This window comes from Fukomys damarensis, unplaced genomic scaffold, assembly GCF_012274545.1.
Source record: "Fukomys damarensis isolate Sample0158 unplaced genomic scaffold, DMR_v1.0_HiC HiC_scaffold_32, whole genome shotgun sequence".
NCBI classification, from domain to species: Eukaryota; Metazoa; Chordata; class Mammalia; order Rodentia; family Bathyergidae; genus Fukomys; species Fukomys damarensis.
The window spans coordinates 31,060,284-31,080,579 of NW_022900944.1; the positions used below are offsets into that span (position 1 = coordinate 31,060,284).

A 20,296-nucleotide genomic window follows, 5' to 3' on the forward strand; every position below is an offset into this window, starting at 1 on the left:
AAGGTGGAGGAGTCATCTTATGCAGGCCCAAGCAGTCTCTCACAGTTCCCCCTTCTCTGTATAAAATTAAGCAAGATTAGGGTGGAGGGCTCATGTCTTAGGCTACTTGATGTGCCTCCGGACCTGGACGTGATGCATAGAGGTTCCAGCGAGTCACGCTGCCCCCAGGTACCGGCATCAAGCTAATCCCGTCGGAGACACCTCCACAGCCTGGAGCAGAGCGAACGACGGCGCTCAGCCATCTGTTCAAATTCTACAAAGCTTAGGGGTTGGAACCCATGGTCACCAGCGGGCTGGCTATTTTCAGGGTCCTGAGAGGAGAGCTGCTGGTAGTGCACTTGTATGGAGTGTTTGGTGGCCTCATCAACCTGGTTCTTAACAAAACTCGTGAGGCGGCGGAATGCCCATGGGCCAAAGGAAATCAACAGCATAAAGCCAATAAAGGGTCCTAAAAGGCTGGGTAACAGGGTGGACAGCCAGGGGGAGGTAGAAAACCAATTTTGATACCAAGATTCGTCCTTTTCCCGTTGCCTCTGCCTTTGTTCGAGGCTTTCCTCAACCCTTCTAATGCTATCATCCACTAGGCCCAGTTTATCTTTAAAAAAGCAACATTCTTAAAGAAGGGGGTTGGGGCCAATGGCAATGGGTTTGAACTGAGGTGGTTCTTTCAAAAGCCTGATGGAAAAGGTGAGACCCGGATCACGGCCGCTGATGTGAAGGCGAAGGCCCCACTCAACCTGACCTGTCCAGTGGTATTGTTTGCCGGGCGTGGTGGTGCACGCCCATAATCCCATAAAACTAGTCTGGATTACAGTGAGCTCCAGGTCGACACCCGTAATCCCATAAACCCAGCCTCTGCAGGGGTTATACCATGGGTTGTGAAGGCTCGACATATAGCTTTCTCTACCTCTACCAATATTTGTAAACCTTGATCTTCATACCAGGACTCATTAAGTTTTCACAGGCATCATTATAAAGAGAGGTTGTCTCAAACCCATCACAGAATGAAAGGAAGTCACCATTTCTGAGAATATACAATTGGTCAATTGACAATCAATATTATTAGTTTCATAAACAATCTCTATGAGCATTAACACAAGACATTATATTAGAGGCCTGTATGCCAACAATATTGAAACTAAGGCTAGTAACTTTGACATCTGACCATAAATGTATTTTTCCCAATGCAGCAGGTTTCCAAATGTTGGTTTGAGGAAAACCTGAATCTGTTTACCAAAGTCCTGCAGATAAGCTTAAGTTTGTGGAATTTAGAAGTGACCAGTCCAAAAACTTTTGAGATGTCTCATTAAATCACCAGTCCCATTAAATCCTCATTCTGGATAAAGAAGGAAAACCTTTTTGCTTTTTGGAATGAAATTTCCACTTGTGCACTGAGACACATCCTGGAGTTTTCTCTGCTGCTTCAGTGTTGGGGTCCCAATCCAGTCTCCTCAGTGGAAACCCAGCTTCAAGCTGCTCAAGGATAGTGATAGGTCTATAAACATATCTGTAACCATAATTAGGTGGAACAGAAGAAAAGGGAGAACACCTAGACCAAAAGGTTATTGTCATAAACAATATGTTGGAAAACCTGCATGGTCAAACAATATGAATACATTTTGTATACCAGAAAAGTAGCAATAATAATACTTATATGAAATCTTATGTACTGTAATGTAGCTTTGTATTAACAGGATCTCTCCCCCCCCTTTTTTTTTAACATATTTAACAAGACATATCTTTTTTATAGGGCTATGAAAATTATTTTGGTGGCTCCCATTAGTGAACAAAGATCAGAATAAATTTTCTGAGCAGCTGCTTCTTTATTTACCAACAGGAGCATATCCAAACTTAAAGGTTATATTTAATTATCTTTTAAGTTTTTTATTTGATCCTATAAAGCCAGGTTGTAGAAATCAACAATCTATTTGTATTTGACGTCATTCTGATCAAGAACATACAAACATCTTTGAACATTTAAGACAGACAAACATATAAGACAATTTTAATGAGTGCACTCAGATGGTTTTGGCCAAATGAATTATAAAATCTTTTTGTTATGACTAGTCAAAATTTTTGCAGATCAAAATTAACAGAGATCTCTTGTAGAATTAGGGTTAAAGGAACGAATACTCTTCTTGACTATAAATGTAAACCTTTTATAACAAACTTGAAACCAACAAGCAAACATTTTATAAATCATTTCCATAAACATTCTCTACATTCTTAGGTAAAGACAAGAGGAACATACAAAAACCTTTCATGTTAAAAGTACAACTCTTACTTATAGCTTTTCTAATATTTTTCTGTCTCATTTACTATTAAACAAACTTTAGCTACGAAATATTGACATAAGGTAGGGCTATTGGCCATGCCCTGAGGTAATACTTTCCACAGCGGGAGGCAAAATGGCCGGGCTGGCCGCATTGAAAGCATGTTTTACCCCTGTTTTGGCCTTGGAAGGCGACAAGGGCCTTAGTAATCTTGTGCATAAAAGGATCTGCCTCTCGGCAGAGATTAATCATGTCGTGCAGAGTTTTGGCTTTGGAGTTGTGTTTTAGAATAGCTCTGCAGGTCTCATTAGCATTTTCAAAGGCTAATTGTCTAATGAGGGCGCTGTCTGCCACAGTGGCGGCGTCACCGAGGGCACGCTCAGCTGCCTCCGAGAGACGGGAGATAAAGGAACTAAAAGACTCCTCGGGGCCCTGGATGATTTTTGAGAGAGGTGCTGCCGGGGCACCCGCCCTGGGAAGAGACTTCCAAGCGCGTAGGGCTGCGAGAGCCGTGTTGGGTAATTGCGACCTGGAAAGCGTATGTTGTTCCTGAATGGTATGAAAAGGGGGAAGGCCAGCGATGCGAGCATAGAGGTCAGAGTCCTTGCCTGCCAGGGCCTTGCAGCGAGAGAGGAAATCAGCCTCCCTTTCCAAATGTGCGGAATCTGTAGGATCCAAAATGGCGTTCTGGGGTGGAGGACGTAAAATAGCGTCCGAGGTGGGGGCCGAAGGAACGGCGCGTATAGACGGATAGAGGGTGGAAACAAAGGAACGAGTTCGGCGCGTAAGAGAGGGAGGTGAGGGTGGGGTGGTTTGAGTGGCCGAATCGGTTAGCGGGGGGAGGGGATCAGACAAAGGCGAAGCAGGGTCAGCTAAGTTAACAAAGGAACTGGCTCTGGATTGAGAGCGCGAGCAATGACGAGAGGCCAATTCCAGGTGCTCTTGTGCATTTTGAATGATCTGACTAGAAAGAGGGCAATGGGGGACATCGACAATGATATTTTTAAGAAGTTGCCAGTACTGGAGCATCATGTCCTTGCCTGAGTCGCTGCCGTGCTGATCAAAGTAGTCAGCGAGCTCGCGACCAATCTGGTCCCATGTGGAAGGCACAATTTTGGGGCAGGTGATAACGAACCAGGGACATACTTCGTGTACAAACAGCAGAAATTGCAAGAGATCTTTCTTTCTAACTTCAATATTACGGTTTTTCAACTGCTTTTTTATATCAGAGATAAATTTAGCTCCTTCACTAACTGCGTTCCCCCTATTCTCGGGGAACTTTGGGACGGCGGCTGTGCCTTAGCTAAGATTTGACTAACCCCAACCCTGCACCACCCGGATGGGGCTTACCTGGTGTCTGACGGGCGGGCTCCGGACTCGTCGTCTCTCTGCCGTCCGATCGGGAGTCGGTAACCTCTGTAAACCACGTTGGGCGCCAGTTGCGGCTCTCTGGGGGGACCCCGTCCCGCGGGGAATAGGAGGTGAGAGCCGCCTCTTATTCGTGGGTCATCAGAGGCCGATCCGATCTTGAATGTCTGTGGAGGAAATCTTTAAGAAGTTAGAGTACACGGCCCAAGTCTGGTTTCTGATCAAAGGCGCTTTATTGGCTCAGCAAAACGATTATATACTGTTATCCCAGGGGGAAGGTTCAGCAAGCTTATTGGACAGTTCAAACAAATCAATCACATGAGTCACTCAAGCATTTAACCATACAGCAATCAGTATTTTACCAAATATGGGGAGGGGTAGGTGGGAAGGCGTACATCAGCAATTAACCCTATGCAATCTTTAACTTAACAATCTCTAGGGGCAAGCAGGACAAGGAAATACCACCGGCCTCCTGCTCCAGATCCCGTGACCCTGTGGTTAGCACAAAGGGCTATTTTTTCTGTAAGATTCCCTGTTTGCCCAGGGGCTAGACCTGCCATAAGTCACGTATGTAGTCTAGTGGGATTTTTCCACTGAGGCAAAGGCTAAGGTTGAGGGCAGTCATCTTATGCAGGCCCAAGCAGTCTCTCACAGCACAGCACAGCTATTACTTAGGGAAAGAGACTAAATAAAGGGCAGTGAAAGCATCTGCTCAAGCAAGGGCTGGGACCATGGCTTGGACCAGTAAGAGTTGGATAGGAAACACTGAGTTAACTACAGGTGGAACTCAAGATGTCCTGTCATTGTCTGTGCACTTATTACTCAAATCTACTTTTAATGTGGACATTATTCCCAGGAAAAGGAAAAGAAGAGAAACATGGAGCACTGGGCTATGGGAACCTAAGATCATTGGAGGCTGTATGAAGAGACCAAGCCTGGTTGAAAATGGGCACTATAGGTCACCTGAGGTTGAGACTGTGTCACTTCCTCCAGAAATCAAACTGGGCTGGCACTCCTTGAGGCTGCTCTCCTTACTGTATCTTGCAAAGATTTTCCTGGTTTGGAATCTCCCAGTTATGCACCTAGCTTACCAGAGGTACTGTAGGCACAGGACAGCCCTGTGGGGTCCTCAGCTTTGTAGGTTCAGTTACGTGTTTCTCAAGTGAATAAATGACTATAAACTCCATTTTGGCAGAAGTGGCATTTTGGTGGGAAAGGTACCAGGTAGGGGGCAGATGAGTAGAAGGGGTAGATCTGTGAGAAGTGCTAGAACCAGGTGTAGTGGCACCCACCTGTAATCCAAGCACTCTGAAGGGATGACACAGGAGGATCACAAGTTTGAGCCCAACCTAGGCAACTTGGCACCTTAGAGAGACCCTGTCTCACGATAAATAATACAAAGATACCAAGGATTTAGCTCAGTGCCGTGGCCCTGGGTTCAATCTTCAGTATAAGAGGGGGAAATGAGGTGCTTCCAGAGTCTCCAGTGTGTCTGCATCAAATAATCATGGTAGAAATAGGGAGGGAGTGTCTGTTAGAGATCCTCAGCAAAGACTATGAGGGCATGAGGAACCTTGAAGAAACCCCAGTCAACTATGGGTCCAAGAAGCAAAGAGGAGTCCTCAGGATGAAGGGGAGAGCCTCACCTCTCTGATTTGTTCAAGCTGTTCCCTTTAGCTGCATCAAAGTTAGCTCCTCTTCCCTATCTCTGTGGTCCTCAGATGAAACCTCCTTAGAGAAGTGCTCCCAAGTTCTCCAATTATAGCTTCTTGATCCCTCTTACTCCCCTCATAGCTGTGACAGTAAAAAACTGAACTCGGTGGCTCCAAGTTCAAGGAGAGTATTCCTGGTGTCTCAAATACACCTTCAAAGGATGCTGAATGAAAAAGATGAAGGAAAAAGCCAGCCAGCCATGGGCTGAGTTCTGGCCACTGGCTCCCTGTGACTGCCGCGTAGTCAACGCCACTCTGCAGCAGCAGCCACATTTTCTGGCCCACCCAGTGCCCCCACCTTCTCCCTGATGGGTTCAAACTCCTATCTGGGCTATACTTCAGTGAGGTTGCCTGTGGGTGAAACACAGCACATCCCTAGTAGGATAGGACACAAAGGAAAACTGACTATGCGATTGTACAGACTTTCTACCCTGTTGAGCACTGAAGCCTTGGGCTCCTAATTCTTCTAGTTCCAGGCTAAGGTGATAATCTTGCAGAAGATGACGGGTACTGTGGTCTCATCTGCCAAAGAAGGCAGAGCCAGAACCAGAAACTGCAGGTACAGAGGGACTGAGGTGAAAGAGAAATGCCAGGGAGGGAGGAGATGGGAGAGATGTCAATTGATAGTGTGGCAATTCTGTGCCCATAAAATGCCCAAATCCAAGCCCCCAAGATGGGCCCTGCATGGATTATGAACATCAGGGTTGTCTGAGTCATCCAACACCAAGGAGGAGAACAAAACGAGGATTGCCAAGGAACATAGGACAGCCAGGTCTGAAGTCTGGGAGAGGAGCTGGGATTTGGCACATTTCCTTCCTGGTTGTTAAGTGAGAATTTCCCAGCTTCAGAAAGAATGAGAAAATCAAGGCCTTCAGTCATCCTGATGTCTCAGTGGAAGTCTGTGCTTCATTACACCTTCCCCAGAGCCTGTGGCCTGTACTTTGCTGGGCAGGGACTTAATGGAAAGATCAGGCATAAACAGGACTGGAGGGAGAGTAATGACTGATGGTGGCTTAGAGAAAATTTGTTTTGACCACTGCACAGAGCCTGGAATAAGCTTCTGCTATTGTGACTAGGTGTCTTCCAAATACAGATGTAACGAATGCAGAGGGTCTGAATCTTTTGTGTTTGATGCTAAGTCTAATCCCCACAACTGAGTACTGCTTGTACCTGAGCATATACATACCTGTGCTTTTCAATGATCATTATGACCTGACTGAATATCAGATATGGTCAGTTGAGGTTGGGAGGAAATTTGTTCTGCAAGAAGAATAGAACTGATCTGGGGACATAGTTCAGGGTAGAACCATTGCCCAGCATGTGGTTCTACACCCATATATTTGTTGCCTCTGTGTTGCCAGACATTTCAAGGGAGGGTTTGGGGGGGATAAAAGGGGATAAAGACAATGGAATAAAAGCTTGCAAACAAAACTGTTGTATACTGATGAGGGGAAGAAAAATTGAAGAGTGAGCAGGGGAATGGGAAAAAGACAGTTACGATGTGTATGGCTAGAAACTCCCCAAGATGAATGTAAACATTATGAATGGCAAACATATACTAATAAAAAGTTTTTCTAAAAAGAGCTAAGAGTGAAGACATGTGACCATGTCCTGCCTGCTGGCCATTGGCTGTGTGCAAGTTCTGCCCAATCAGTACTGCTCCCCTGCAGCATCCATTGCCTGGCTCACCAGATGCCCCGCCTCCTCCCTGTTGGATTCAAACTCTGACTTGGGCAGGACTCTGTTCCCAGGCTTCCTGTTGGTGAAAGGGAGAGTGCCTCCAGCAGCACCAAAATACAGCCAGACTGACAATGGCACTGGACCAACTTCTCAGCTTGCTGAGGGCTGTGACCTGTGGGCTCTTAATTCTACATCCAGGCCAAGGTAAGAATCTCCCAGAAAATACCAGGTGGCATAGTCACATCTGCCAAAGTGTTCACAGCAGAGCCTGAATGTGCAGTGTTGGAGGGCAGTGAGGTGAGAGAGAAATGCCAGGGAGGGAAAAGCTGGTTGACGTGGCAGATGATAGTGTGGGAAGTATGTGCCCACAAATAGACCAAAACAAGATTCCAAAATGGGCCTCAGTAGCATGGGGGTCAGAACTGCCCAAGGACACCCAACACCAATAAGAAGTCCAATCTGAGGATGACTAAGAAGCACATATGGACAGGTGGGAAGCCTTGTGGCTTCAGAGCTGGCTGGGATTTAGGACATCTCCCTCCTGGGTGTGTGTGACTGTCTATAGCTGCCCTTGGCCCTCAGGTGTAACAAAAATGAGAATAACTTCCTGCTTCATTTTATCTCTGAGTGTGACATTCCCTTAGTCAGAAAAATATCATAGTAATACTCTCCAGAGGCAAGGTAACAGATCTTGAGGGACACAGAAGGCCCTGGGCACCACATTCCGAAGCTAAAGTGAGAGTGTACCGGGTCCCTTCAACCCATGCTCCTGACTTGGGGCAAAGCGTGGATTGGTTTCAGGGCAAAGGTGCCCTGAAACGGTCTATCACAGTCAGGTAATCTTTGGACTCTTATCAGGAGCCGGTGCCAGTATGGCTCCATGTACAGGGTGTGTCTGCAGACTTTGACTCTCTCACAGAAAGGCTCCTACGGTGGGACCTGCTGATCTCCCTCATACTTCCCCAATCCAGTCTACCAGAGAGTCAACACTCACCTCACTGCCTGGGCAAACCCTGCTAGACTTCCTTCCTTACCCCCTAATATCCAAGCAGTGATATTATGGGAAGAGAGTGTGACAAGGTGTGAGAAGCCAGGGTTTTCAAATCAGGGTCCCTAACAGGGCTGAGCTGAGGATGGCAAGGAGATGGCAATAATCAGTGTGGGAGGCAGCTGACTGGGCAGACCCCACTCTGATGTGTATTACTCTGTCCACAGCCCAGGACTCTGCCAGCCCCATCCGGGCCACAAACATAGGGCAGGTGCGGGGCAGCCTCGTCCATGTGAAGGGCACCAACACGGGGGTCCACACCTTCCTGGGAATTCCCTTTGCCAAGCCACCTGTAGGACCACTGCGGTTTGCACCCCCTGAGGCCCCTGAGCCCTGGAGTGGAGTGAGAGATGGAACCACCTTTCCTGCTATGTAAGCTCTCTGGGGAGCTGGGGAAATTCAGGCCCTAGGGAAGGGTGGGTGCTCAGAGTCAGGCTGCAGTGGTTCTGCCATCTAAGTCCTGAAGCCAGTTTTCCTCTGCTTTGGGAGGATCCCTACTATGGACATGCCAGGCTGCAGAGGGTAGAGGCACTATGTTAGACTGTTGGCTCAGGCCTTGGCAGCCTAAAGGTATTAGCATGAGGAGCTGAAGAGAGGGGCAGAGACACATTTCTTTGAAGCTTTGGGTTTTGCCACATGTTCTATCACATTGGGGAGGTCTTTGGAAGAGGTCAGGTTAATCAGTGAATCTTGTAAGAACCTCTGATCCAGCAGCAGATACTGCAGATCTCTCAGATGACAGTAATGGTAATCCTTGAGACTCAACCCTCTAGAGTCTCTGGGCCAACTGATAGTCAGATGCCCTTGTCTGGTACTGACCAGAACAATCCTTGAACTAACAGTCTACTTTTGTCACCAGGTGTCTACAAGATACTGACGTAATAAAGATGCATGATCTGATCCTTCCTTCTATCCCTGTATCTGAGGACTGTCTGTATCTCAACATCTATACACCTTCCCATGTCCACAAGGGGTCTCGCCTGCCTGTAAGTGTCAAGCCATGGTCAGCTTTGGTATGGGATGACATTTTTACTCCAAGATTAGAAGGTGGCCTGAGATGTAGCTTAATGATAGACATTTGCCTACCAAGCACAAAGTTCTAGGTCCAAGGCCAAGCACCACAAAATCAAACAAAAATGAAGGAGAATAAATTTAGCCTGGTTCTGTTCCAGTGTGGATCCTGCTGTGAAGCCTTCTGCTATGGAGACCAAGAAGGACTTCTGAAATAGGATGGGTAACTGATCCCTAGACATGAACTCATAGAGTCCTTACTAGTACCAGAGACCAGAACTCTTTAGAAATCACCCAAGAACCCACCTGTGGTTTATCTGTTGTGCCAATGAAATAATGTTTTTATTACTTTTTAGTTGGAACAATATCAGAAGCTCCCATTCCCTTTTTTTCCAGTGCCAAGGGGTCAGACAGTAATAGATCCAGTCTTGGATTCATGGGGTTGACCCAAAAGTAAATGTCCTGGTGTACATGATTAAATTTGGGTCTGTCATACATGTCTCAGGTATGTGATCTTACTGGAATTCTATGTGATAGGACCAAACAGAGCCTAAACAGTGGATAGTGTATGAGGAGACCAGGTGGTGTTTGGGCTGGGCAAAATCCACATGGTCTTTATCTTAATTTCTCCAGGTGATGGTATGGATTCATGGAGGTGGGCTAATTATGGGCATGGCTTCCATGACTGACGGCTCCATTCTGGCAACTTCTGAGAATGTGGTGGTGGTCACTATCCAGTACCGCCTGGGTGTCCTGGGATTCTTCAGGTCAGTTTCTAGCCGGGCTGGGAAGTAAGGCTGAGCAGAGCCAGGATAGGCTTGTGATCCCTGTCCTTGTCACTTCCCAGCACTGGAGACCAGCATGCCACTGGCAACTGGGGCTACCTGGACCAAGTGGCTGCCTTACAATGGGTGCAACAGAATATAGTTCACTTTGGAGGCAACCCTGACCGGGTCACCATTTTTGGGGAGTCTTCAGGTGGTGTAAGCGTGTCGTCACTTGTCTTATCCCCAATGACTCGTGGACTCTTCCATGGTGCCATCATGGAGAGTGGGGTGGCCCTCATGCCCGATCTCATCTCCAGCTCATCTGAGGCTGTTTACACTGTGAGTACCCTCAACTACCTCTGCCCCAGACCCCTCTTCCTTCCCTCACCTTCAGAGGCTCTCCTGAGTTATCTTTCAATGGGGACAACAAAGGCAGTTGAGTTGCTTTAGGAACTACTGTCTTCCTAGAAATTGCTGAGGTCTTTAAGGGTGACAATCCATGCACTGCCTCCAACAAGCTGAGCATGATCTGTCATCAGCAAAGCTAACTCATGAGGCTACCATTGTGGGCAGAACCATGAAATAAATAGCCCCTCTGGCTGAGACTTCTGAGTAACAGGAATGGTAGAAGAATTTCATTTTGGCAGCAATTTGTACAGGATATCCTGTGAAATTTGGGATCTAGCTGTACCTTACTACATTCACTTCCTGCCTGGAAGGATGAGCCAGCTCCTGCCTGAACTAATTTCAGATGGTGGCCAACCGGTCTGGCTGTGGACAGATTGACTCAGAAGCCATGGTGAGATGCCTACGTGGCAAGAGTGAAGAGGAGATTGTGGCTATTACAAAGGTTGGCTGTTCTGAGGATTGAAAGAAGGGGATGATATTGTCTGAGAGTGATTCCCTTTCACTATGGGCTGATAACCACATCTATATCCATTCTTGACCATGCAGATCTGGATGGGAAATGTGTACAAAGATTTGCTAAGACAAGCGTGGGATATATGAGGTGGATGTGAGCATCCTGGGATGAGTTAACAGGGACTGGAAGTAAGCCATTGGGCATTAGAAAGTACCTGAGACCTGACCTTGATCCCTGATATGAATGCCCCCTTAGTCCTTCAAGATGATCCCTGCTGTAGTGGATGGGGCCTTCCTGCCCAGGCACCCCCAGGAGCTGCTGGCCTCTGCTGACTTTCATCCTGTCCCCAGCATCATTGGTGTCAACAGTGATGAGTATGGCTGGAGCTTGCCCATGGTAAGTCCCAGTTCCAGTATTTGGGGGTATACTTTGTTTGTTTGTTTCTTTCTTTTTTCTTTTTTGGTACCAGGGATGGAACTTGGGCCCTTGTGCTTGCGAGGCAGGCGGTGGAACCACTGAGCTAAATTCCAGGCCCCTGGGGGTATAGATTTTGTTTGTAGGGGTCCTCTGGGTTACACAGGCAACTCTACACATTTCCTCCACTATCCAGTTTTTAGGCTCTGCCGACACCCAGAAAGAAATGAGCAGAGAGACTCTGCATACTGTTCTGCAGAACATGTCAGCACAGATGGTGAGGCTCCTGTGTTCCTACCCCACAGATATGGCACCCCAGATTCATACCGATGTAGCTATGTCATCAAACAAAAGCTGAACTGTGTATTTGGTTGTAGGTGGATCAGTCTCTTACAATCCCAAATCCATAGACCATTATCTGTTTTCCCATCCTAAGCTCCCTTCCATGCCCAGAAACCTCCTAACTTGACTCTCCACAATCTACCTGAGCTAGATGTTGCCTGCTGAGCTTGCTGACCTGTTCATTGAAGAATACATGGGGGATATTGAAGACCCCCAGGCTCTCCAACTCCAGTTCCATGAGATGATGGGGGATTTTATGTTTGTGATTCCTGCACTCCAAGTAGCACATTTTCACCGTGAGTACATCTGTAACTGAGGTCTGACGTCCTAAGCAGTAGCTCGGACCTGAGTCTCATTTGAAGTCTGTAGAGCCCAGGTCTGGTCCTATATCTTTACTGAGGCTCTGGTTTCAAGCACCTGATGTCCTTCATCTCAGCAAGTCTTCATGGTTAAATCTCAAGAAAAAGTGTAATTCTGAAGGGTTATATTTCTTGACATCAAAATATACTACAAAATCTCAGTGACAAAAACAGCGTGATAGAAATGGAACATAGATCTGTAGCCCAATGGAATATAGTAGGCAATATTATAACAAACATAAACAACTACATCAATGTGATTCTTTGGAAAGGAGCAAAAAAATATGTTTAGCCAATGATGATGGGCAAACAGGATATACTTGTGTAAGAGGCTGATACTAGATCCTTCTGTCTTTTAATTCCAGTACTTTGGGAAGATGAAGCAGGAGAATTGTGAATTTTAACCCAATTTGGGCAACTGGGTGAATTAATGAGATCATAGTTCAAATAAAAAATGAAAAAAGTCTGGGACTGCAGCTCAGTGAAGGCCCTCGGGTCAATTCGAAATATTAAAAAAAATAAAAGAATACTGTGCCCATCCCTAAGAACACAAAATCCAATAAAGGATGCTGAAAATTAAGGATATAGTGACATAGGAAGCATTCTTCACTATTGATGGAAATAAAATTAGTGTAGCCATTATGGAAAGCATTATAGTGGTTCCTCCAAACACCAAAACTAGAGCTACCATTTGATCCAACTGGTATTTGAAAGTATACAACTCCCAGTATATTCTGAAAGAATTAAAGTCAGTATACTACAGATATAGCAGCTTAGCCATATTTATTATAGTATAATTCATAATAGCTAAGCTGTTGTGATATAGCCTATGTGCCCATCAATGGATGAATGAATAAAGAAAGTGTATATACAATAGAATATTACTTAGCCGTAAATTAGAATGAGCTCACATCATTTGAAAGAAAATGAATGGGACTGAAGATCATTATGTTCAGTGAAAAGATCCATGCACAGAATGTCACATATCACATGTTTCCTACATAGGGGAAATATGAAGGAAAAGGAGAAATGACACGAAAGAAAGAAGACAAATAGTAAAGAAGAGGAAGGCAATCAGGGGAACAGGAAGAAAGAAAAAAAGGTGGAAATGTGGGGAGAATGATCACAATGTTATATGCATGCACAAATTTGTCTAAATTGTTTTCCTGCCTGATGTAAGATACAGATATCTTTCATTTTGCAAGTGGAGAAATTGAGAAGAGTGACCCTCAGAGTAACCCAAACTACACAACTGGGAAACCCTAGGTCATAACTTATCCAAGGCCTTTCCCATTGTTCCTGCTGTAGCCTGGGGCTCCTCACCACACTGTTCAGATTCCAGCCAACTTTGGACTTAGATGCTTTGTCCCCAAGGCTGAGGCAGGAGAGCTCCAGGTAAGGGGTCACCAAGTCACAGCTGTCCACATCCCCAGGTTCCCATGGCACTGTCTACTTCTATGAATTCCAGCATCCGCCCAGCTTCCTCAAAAACATCAGGCCACCTTACATAAAAGCTGACCATGGTGATGAGATTTCCTTTGTCTTTGGATATTTCTCGTGGGACAACCAAGGTACGTCTCCTCCACATCTAGGAGCAAGGATGGGGCTGTGGCCAAGTCTCTGAGTTGTGACTTCATCCACAGTCCAGAGGAGAAATTGAGACCCAGAGAAAGGACAGAAACAGTGTCCAGTATTTAATACTCCAAAAGGCTGTGCTAGGATTAGAATGCAAGCCCTTGCACTCCACCCAGTGCTCTCATCCTGAACACGCTGTTCAGCATGGGTGAAAGGGGGTAGGAGGTATTATCTCAAAGGCATATTTGTTTCTTTAATGAATTACCCGAGTGAGATGTATAGGGATTAGGAAAGAGGATGTCACCATAGAACCCTGCAGTGGGTCCTGGTCTCCTGAGATCCATGATGACACAAAGCTAATTGAAGAATAAAGATGGGAAATGAGGCTTAGAGAAAAAGTTGGGTCTTGGTACCAATCAGTGCTTCTCTAGGCAACAAAGAGAAAGGCCTTCAAGCACATTCAGTATGTATTAAACACAAGCATGGGAAGGAACAGGGAGCAAGGTATGCATTGAGGGAATTTAGTGAAATACTGCCAAACACCTGGCCTGATGGAAGAGGCAGGGCTGTAAAGGAGGAAGCACTGCTTATCTTTCTTGGATAGAACAAGTACTGGCACCTGGTAGAATTAGCAAGCCATTGGGTCAGTGAGAAGCCAGAATTTAGGGAAAGGATTTTAATTGGGGTCACACTGAGCTGAGGTGCATGTAACTCAGCAGAGCCCTGCCACTTCACAGACCAGGGCTTGGGCCTCAGGGGCAACCAATGGGGGAGGGGCTGCACTCACAAGTCCGTCGCCTGACATGTCCATTTGAGCCACATAGGATTTTCCATTTGACTCCTGGTATAAAACATATAGCTCCATTAGGGAAAGCAAGAAACATGTGCCATTTATAGTCTCTGAGTACCGGGCATCTGCTACATAGATGAAGGGAACTTCTGGGCCAGCACTGAACCCAGGGTCAATTCAACTCGTTACTGAAATGAGAAAGGCTGGGAAAGGGGAGGGCCTGACTCTTGGGAAAGTGGGAAAGGAGGAAATCAGACCTGGCATTCAGGATCAGGCTGCAGCTGACTGGTGAGACTTTTACATGAATGGGCAGCAGAATAAGTGGAATGAGCCTTCAGTGTAAGACTTGGGTCTTTGTCCTCCTTCTCTCTGCAGTTCATTTCACTGAGGAGGAGGAGCTACTAAACAGAAGGATGATGAAATATTGGGCCAATTTTGCACGAAATGGGTGAGATGATGCTTCCCTACCTCAATTTTCACAGCGTATGTAAACCCATCAGGTGCATCTCTTGTCTGTGGGGGCTTTGTTAGCACATGTGCATCTTTAAATTACATGTGAATTCCATTGCATGATTAAGAATTGTGTAGACACAGAGAGGGGCCCTGCCAGTACAGGTCACTCGTCCCCTCCCAATGACCTGTATGGTGGGCAATAGTGCTGTGGTTCGGTCACAGCCTGCCTCTAAGAGGGAGAGAAAGAACAGGTGTTGGAACCCTGTCTCACATGGATGGGACCCTAGTGGGATGGCTCTGTTCTCTGTATTAGAAGTTCTCCTTATTTCAATATGTTCCACCTTAGCTGTAGGTCCTGATGTAAGGCACTTGAGCTGAGATTCAACAGGGCTCAGACTGACCTCTCACCCCCTGTTGGGAGGGTATCTTCACAGGAACCCCAATGGCCAAGGCCTGCCCCACTGGCCTGCATTGGACCATGAGGAGCTGTACCTGCAACTGGACATCGAGCCTACTGTGGGCCGTGCCTTAAAAGCCCCCAGGCTGAAGTTCTGGACAGAGAAGCTACCTCAGAAGATCCAGGAGCTAAAGGGTGCTGAGGAAAAGCATACAGAGTTGTAGTTGTCTATTTGGATGAGGGAGGCTGGGTGTGAGTGCAGGTGGGGTCTGCTTGTTGTGACCCACACCCACAGAGCCATGCATCCATTCTTCATCTATTCATTTGGCCCTCACTAATGAAGAATCCATTCATAATTTCCATTGCCAAGCCTGCCTTGTGTCCCCTCTTGTTAGACACTCATTACATTCCCCAGTGTTATTACTTGTATCTTGATATCTCTCCCAAGCCTCCTGTGGTCATAGGTGGGGCTTTCCAGAGGTGACTGGATGTAAAGTCTGTGATGCTGTGATCAAGTATGCGATGATGGGTTTGATTCAGGATGAAATGCTAGGATTCAGGGTGACACATTCTGCTCTGAGGTTGACTGCTACTCAACTTAAGACTATGTAACCTAGATAGGATGTAAGGGACGGAAAAAAGGCTTGTTGCTTTCACTTGTCAGTTGTTGCTTCTGTGCTTGCTGCTTTTTTGCCTTCTGCTTGCCATGAACTGTTTCCTCCTCTGCGATTCCCTTTAGTCATTCTACCTTGCTTTACAGCTAGCCATCCAAATCCTCCACAAACTGTGAGCCTAAATAACCTTTCCTCCTTTAACTTTGGGTGTCACATATGTTTTACCAGCAACAAGAAAAGTAAGTAAGACACCCAGGGAGCTGTGGATTGGTAAGTCCCATTGGACACCCACCTTGCTCACCACCACCCTGGATCTAGATCCCTTTTTCTTTCCCAACTGTATCTTCATGCCTCCACTCTTGCCCGAAATGAAAATGATGCCTTGGAGAATGTTACCCACACCTGAGTGTTAAAATTCTTTTAACCTCTCAATGATTCCATCTGTGCTCATATTTATATAGGCCAACCAAAACCCACATTACATGAACCTAGGCTCTTTGCATGTTCAGGCTGCTGTAAAACAGTATCATAAGCTGGATAGCTTATAAACAACAGAAATTTATTTATAGATCAGGAGACTAAGAAGACCAGCGCCAGTGTGCTGGCAGACTTGATGTGCAGTGAGTGCTTGTTCTCTGGCTCATAGATGGCATCTTCTCCTAGTTGACACACTTGGTAGAAGAGGAAAAAGTACCCCTCATGACCTTATCGGCTCTTAAGGATTCCAACTCTTTGCGCATCAAATAAAGATTAGGTTTCAACTTCTGAATTGTGGGGCACAAGGATAAAAGAGCATACCTCCTAGAGCTCCCCATAGCAGCCACCAAGGTTGCCAACTACTGAAAATGTCTCTACCTATTATCTACCTATATTAAATGTCATCTATCACTAACTTTTCAAACAACTCACCCACTCATCTATTTCTATCCAGAGAGGTCACAGTCTCTATTTTTGTGAGAGGACTGGTCATGTCGACCTGCCCTTGGAGCTTGGGCCAGTTATGTGTGATTTAGGAGAGCCATGTTGGGTCATCTGTGGACCATCTCCTGATGTCTACTGTCATTTTCATGGCATCTGCATACAATGATAAGGACAAACTTATATGATCATTGTGGGCCTGCAAAAAGGTTCTGTAAGACATGCTTTAGAATTGGTATTGGAAGGTTCACACATGTATAGTGAAAAGATTCCACTGCCCTGACTCTATCTTTGACACTTCTACTTCCATCCTCCTTATTACCTGTCTCCTGGGTTTTTGGTTCTCCATGTGACCAATTTTCTTTTCATCAGATTTTTTCCCTTGAACTATTTTTTGGCTTCTACAATAAAAACTTGTCATGTATTTTTTTTCTTACGGTACAAATGTGCCATATTGTGTTCAAACTGCTTATTTGTTGTCCCAAAACGCTTTCATTCTGTTGTTAAAATGTTGCATCCCTTACCCTATATTCTGAGACGCTCTCTTCTCTCCCAAAAACCACTGTCTTTGGGCAACTTGCCATCCTGGGACAGCAGTTTCCCAGGGATAAAGTCCTCCTTCCCCTTTCATCCATTGCATTTAAGTTTCAATATAGTGTATCAAATTGGAATTAAAAGATGAGTGAAGATGCTCACATTATTCACCCTGGACTCCAGGTGGCAGACAAAGAGAACATTAAGCCTGGGTTGAGACCCTTGGAGGAGTTTAGAGACCTTCCTTTCAGTGCCCCCTTACTGGAACAGATGCTAATACTTCTATTGTATCCAAAAGCCTTATTGAACTTCTGTGATAAACATGCCTCTGTATGCAGTTCTGTAGGTGCACAGGTCACCCCAAAAGTGGGTTTCCTGGGTATTTCTTAGATCTCAGTAGTTACCTTTTTTCAAGAGCTTTATTGTGAAATAATTTATATAGAATTAAGTTTACCCATTTTACTTGCATAGTTTGGTAAATGTAATAAATATGGAGACATGCAGCCACTAGTTCATTATGTTCAAATTTTTTTTCACTGCAAAAGCTCTCCTCATGCCCCTCGACACTAATGACTGCTTTCCTCCCCACACCCTGGCAACCTCCTTTCTCTTGCTCCACTTTTCTCTTTCTGTAATACATGAAAGAAGTATTTTGTGACTACTCTGCCACTTAGCATGTTTTTTGAGATTCAAGTGATACTTCTTTCCTTCCATTGTGGGGCGGCATTCCACAGAGGGGGACACCACACATATCCATCTACTCCCTGGGTGATGCACACAGGAGTGACTTCTGTGTTTTGCTATTTTTAGTAAATCTGCTCCAAACACTTCAGTCATGTCTTTGGATACATCTTAGAGTGGAGGTTGCTGGGTGCAGTGATAGCATGGAAAGATGGCCAGCCCTGGGCTCAAGTCAGTGCTGTTCTGTTTGAGTTTCTGGGTAATGCTGAGCACCCACAGCAAAAGCAATTTTCAGAAATCTTTCAACTGATGAAACCTTTCTGACAATGGAGAATAGACAATGCAGCCATGTCCACATACAAAGTGGAAAATCCCCTGACTTTGAAGAACAGTATTGCATGAAGAAGCATGCCATCCCCATTTATCTCATTGCCCAGCAGGTTACCGAAGAGGATTTCACAAGTTTTGACTACATACTGATGTGGTCAAAAGCAATCTGAGAGATTTGAATAGATGAAATTATGAAGATAAGAATTGCAAAGCTAAAATTGAACTACTTGGGAGCTATGACTCACAAAAGTAACTCATCATCAAAGATTCTTATTATGGAAATGACTCCAACAGTGAGGCTGATAGTGTGTCTTGGATTGCAGATTCCTGGAGATGGCCCCCTAAGGCTGGTTTGGCCTTCCCCACTGCCTTCTTGGTAGTGTGCTCAAGCTCCAGGCCCCATGTATTTCTCCAGCTGACTTGCTCTTGCTTATCTTAAAAATAATTGTAGCTGGGTGTGGTGGCACACACCTGTAATTCCAGCTCTTGGGAGGCTGAGGCAAGAAGAACGGTGCAGATCTGAAGCATATTTGGGCTTCATAGTGAGTTCAAGCACAGGCTGCACAAATAGGAAGCCCCTGTCTCAAAAAAAAAAAAAAAGCAAACACACAAAAAAATTTATAGGCACAAATCTGTTGCATTTGCAGAACAAATAAAAATATTTGATTTGGCATTTATGGGGTACATTAGTTGTTCCTAGACTAGTTGAACCTCCCAATCTTCCCTATTTACAAAATAATGAAACAAGCAGATAGAACAGCAAAATAGCACAATGAAGTGAAAAGGACTCAAAGGCCCACATCAGCCTCTGAGCATAGCAAGACTTGTGTGGTCTGCTGTAACTTGAGTGAGCACATGGCCAGCACCCTCTGCTAGCTTGTATACTTCTCTTTTCCCAAGTCTGTAAATGAGTCACAGTAGCCCCATCCACAGCAACTCTCTACTGACATTAACAGTGTTTAGCTCATGTACACTCATCATACACATTTGTATGTGTGCATTGTATGGATAAGGTGAGTGTTTAAATGTAGAAAAACAGCTTACAGTGGGACCCACATGGCCATGAGTCCCGTCAGAATTCCCACCCTTGCTTCCAGGAACACTGGTCCAATCATTCTTACCAATTTCTGGAGCATTTCCGGAGTCCTCTTTCCTGAGTGTCTTTAGTTGCAATGTCTCAACTGCCTCCATGTCCTGAATCAATACTGAACCTTTACCTTTCATAGTCATTTTGACTTTGAGGAAGGAATACAAGTTGCATGGCTCCAGATCTGACGAATGAAGTGGACGAGGACATGCTGCCATATTTTTACAAGTCTGTCTTTTTGTTGAGTGGCCTTGGCAGCAGCATTCACCATATGCCACGACCACTCCAGTGGAGTCTGCGTGACAATGCCGACCACCTGGCAGAAACCAGACCCGAGGTATCGTCCCCACGGGGTTAAGCCTCCTGGAAGTCCTTGGCACACACCGCATGCGAAGTCAGCCGTGGAGAGAATAGCTGGCCTCTCTGCCTGCAGTTTGGGGACATTGGGTTCATTTATAATTCTGTTCTATTTTGTCTTTATTACTATTTGTTCATTATCTGTAGAATTGTATTCTGGGCCCAGGAAAGGTTAGGAACAATTAGATGTTCCTAGAGAGGGGGAGGTGTTGGGGCACAAGAGGATGGGCGGCCAAAGTGCTGACCCTGAGCCCCGGACTGTGAAGTCCTGAAGGTGATCCTGAAGGTGACATGCTGAAGCCAGTCCTTTGTTTTACAAACTTCCCCTTCTGACTGCGTATAGGTGTGGTCTTACCTTGACCTTGTGGTCTTAGTTTTTACAGTACTATTGTCTATCTTTCTCATGCCTGCCTGTGACTGGAATCACTCTTGAAGTGTGCCCTTGAAACTAGTATATAAACACCTAGAGTTAGAAGTAAAATTGCAGCAGCATTTGCAAACTTCACCTCGGTGTTGAGTGCTTTTGTCTGACTGTCATCGCCGAACCTGCTCCCACCTTTTAGAGAACCTGTATCTCCTCGTGAAATCCCGTGTTTGCTGCCCTACGGTCGGTAGCAACCATACTATTGCTCACAGCTTGTAAGGACACAAAGAGGGGAGACCTCTATGGCTGCTCCAGGAGTGGTAGGGGTGATGAGATGGGTATGCTCCTAGTGAGGGGGAT

General features: G+C 45.6%; 1 protein-coding gene across 1 annotated transcript; it reads left to right on the top strand.

The window, feature by feature from the left end:
• Positions 1-5,071: 5,071 nt before the first annotated feature.
• LOC104853970 (acylcarnitine hydrolase) lies at positions 5,072-16,242 on the top strand. The gene is made up of 12 exons (XM_010612183.2): positions 5,072-7,237; positions 8,249-8,453; positions 8,941-9,067; positions 9,726-9,859; positions 9,940-10,198; positions 10,611-10,709; positions 10,977-11,117; positions 11,332-11,412; positions 11,629-11,773; positions 13,270-13,407; positions 14,577-14,649; positions 15,089-16,242. Exons 1-12 carry the CDS (start codon positions 7,165-7,167, stop codon positions 15,273-15,275), a joined length of 1,662 nt encoding a protein of 553 aa, XP_010610485.1. The 5' UTR covers positions 5,072-7,164; the 3' UTR covers positions 15,276-16,242.
• The last annotated feature ends 4,054 nt before the right edge of the window (positions 16,243-20,296 follow it).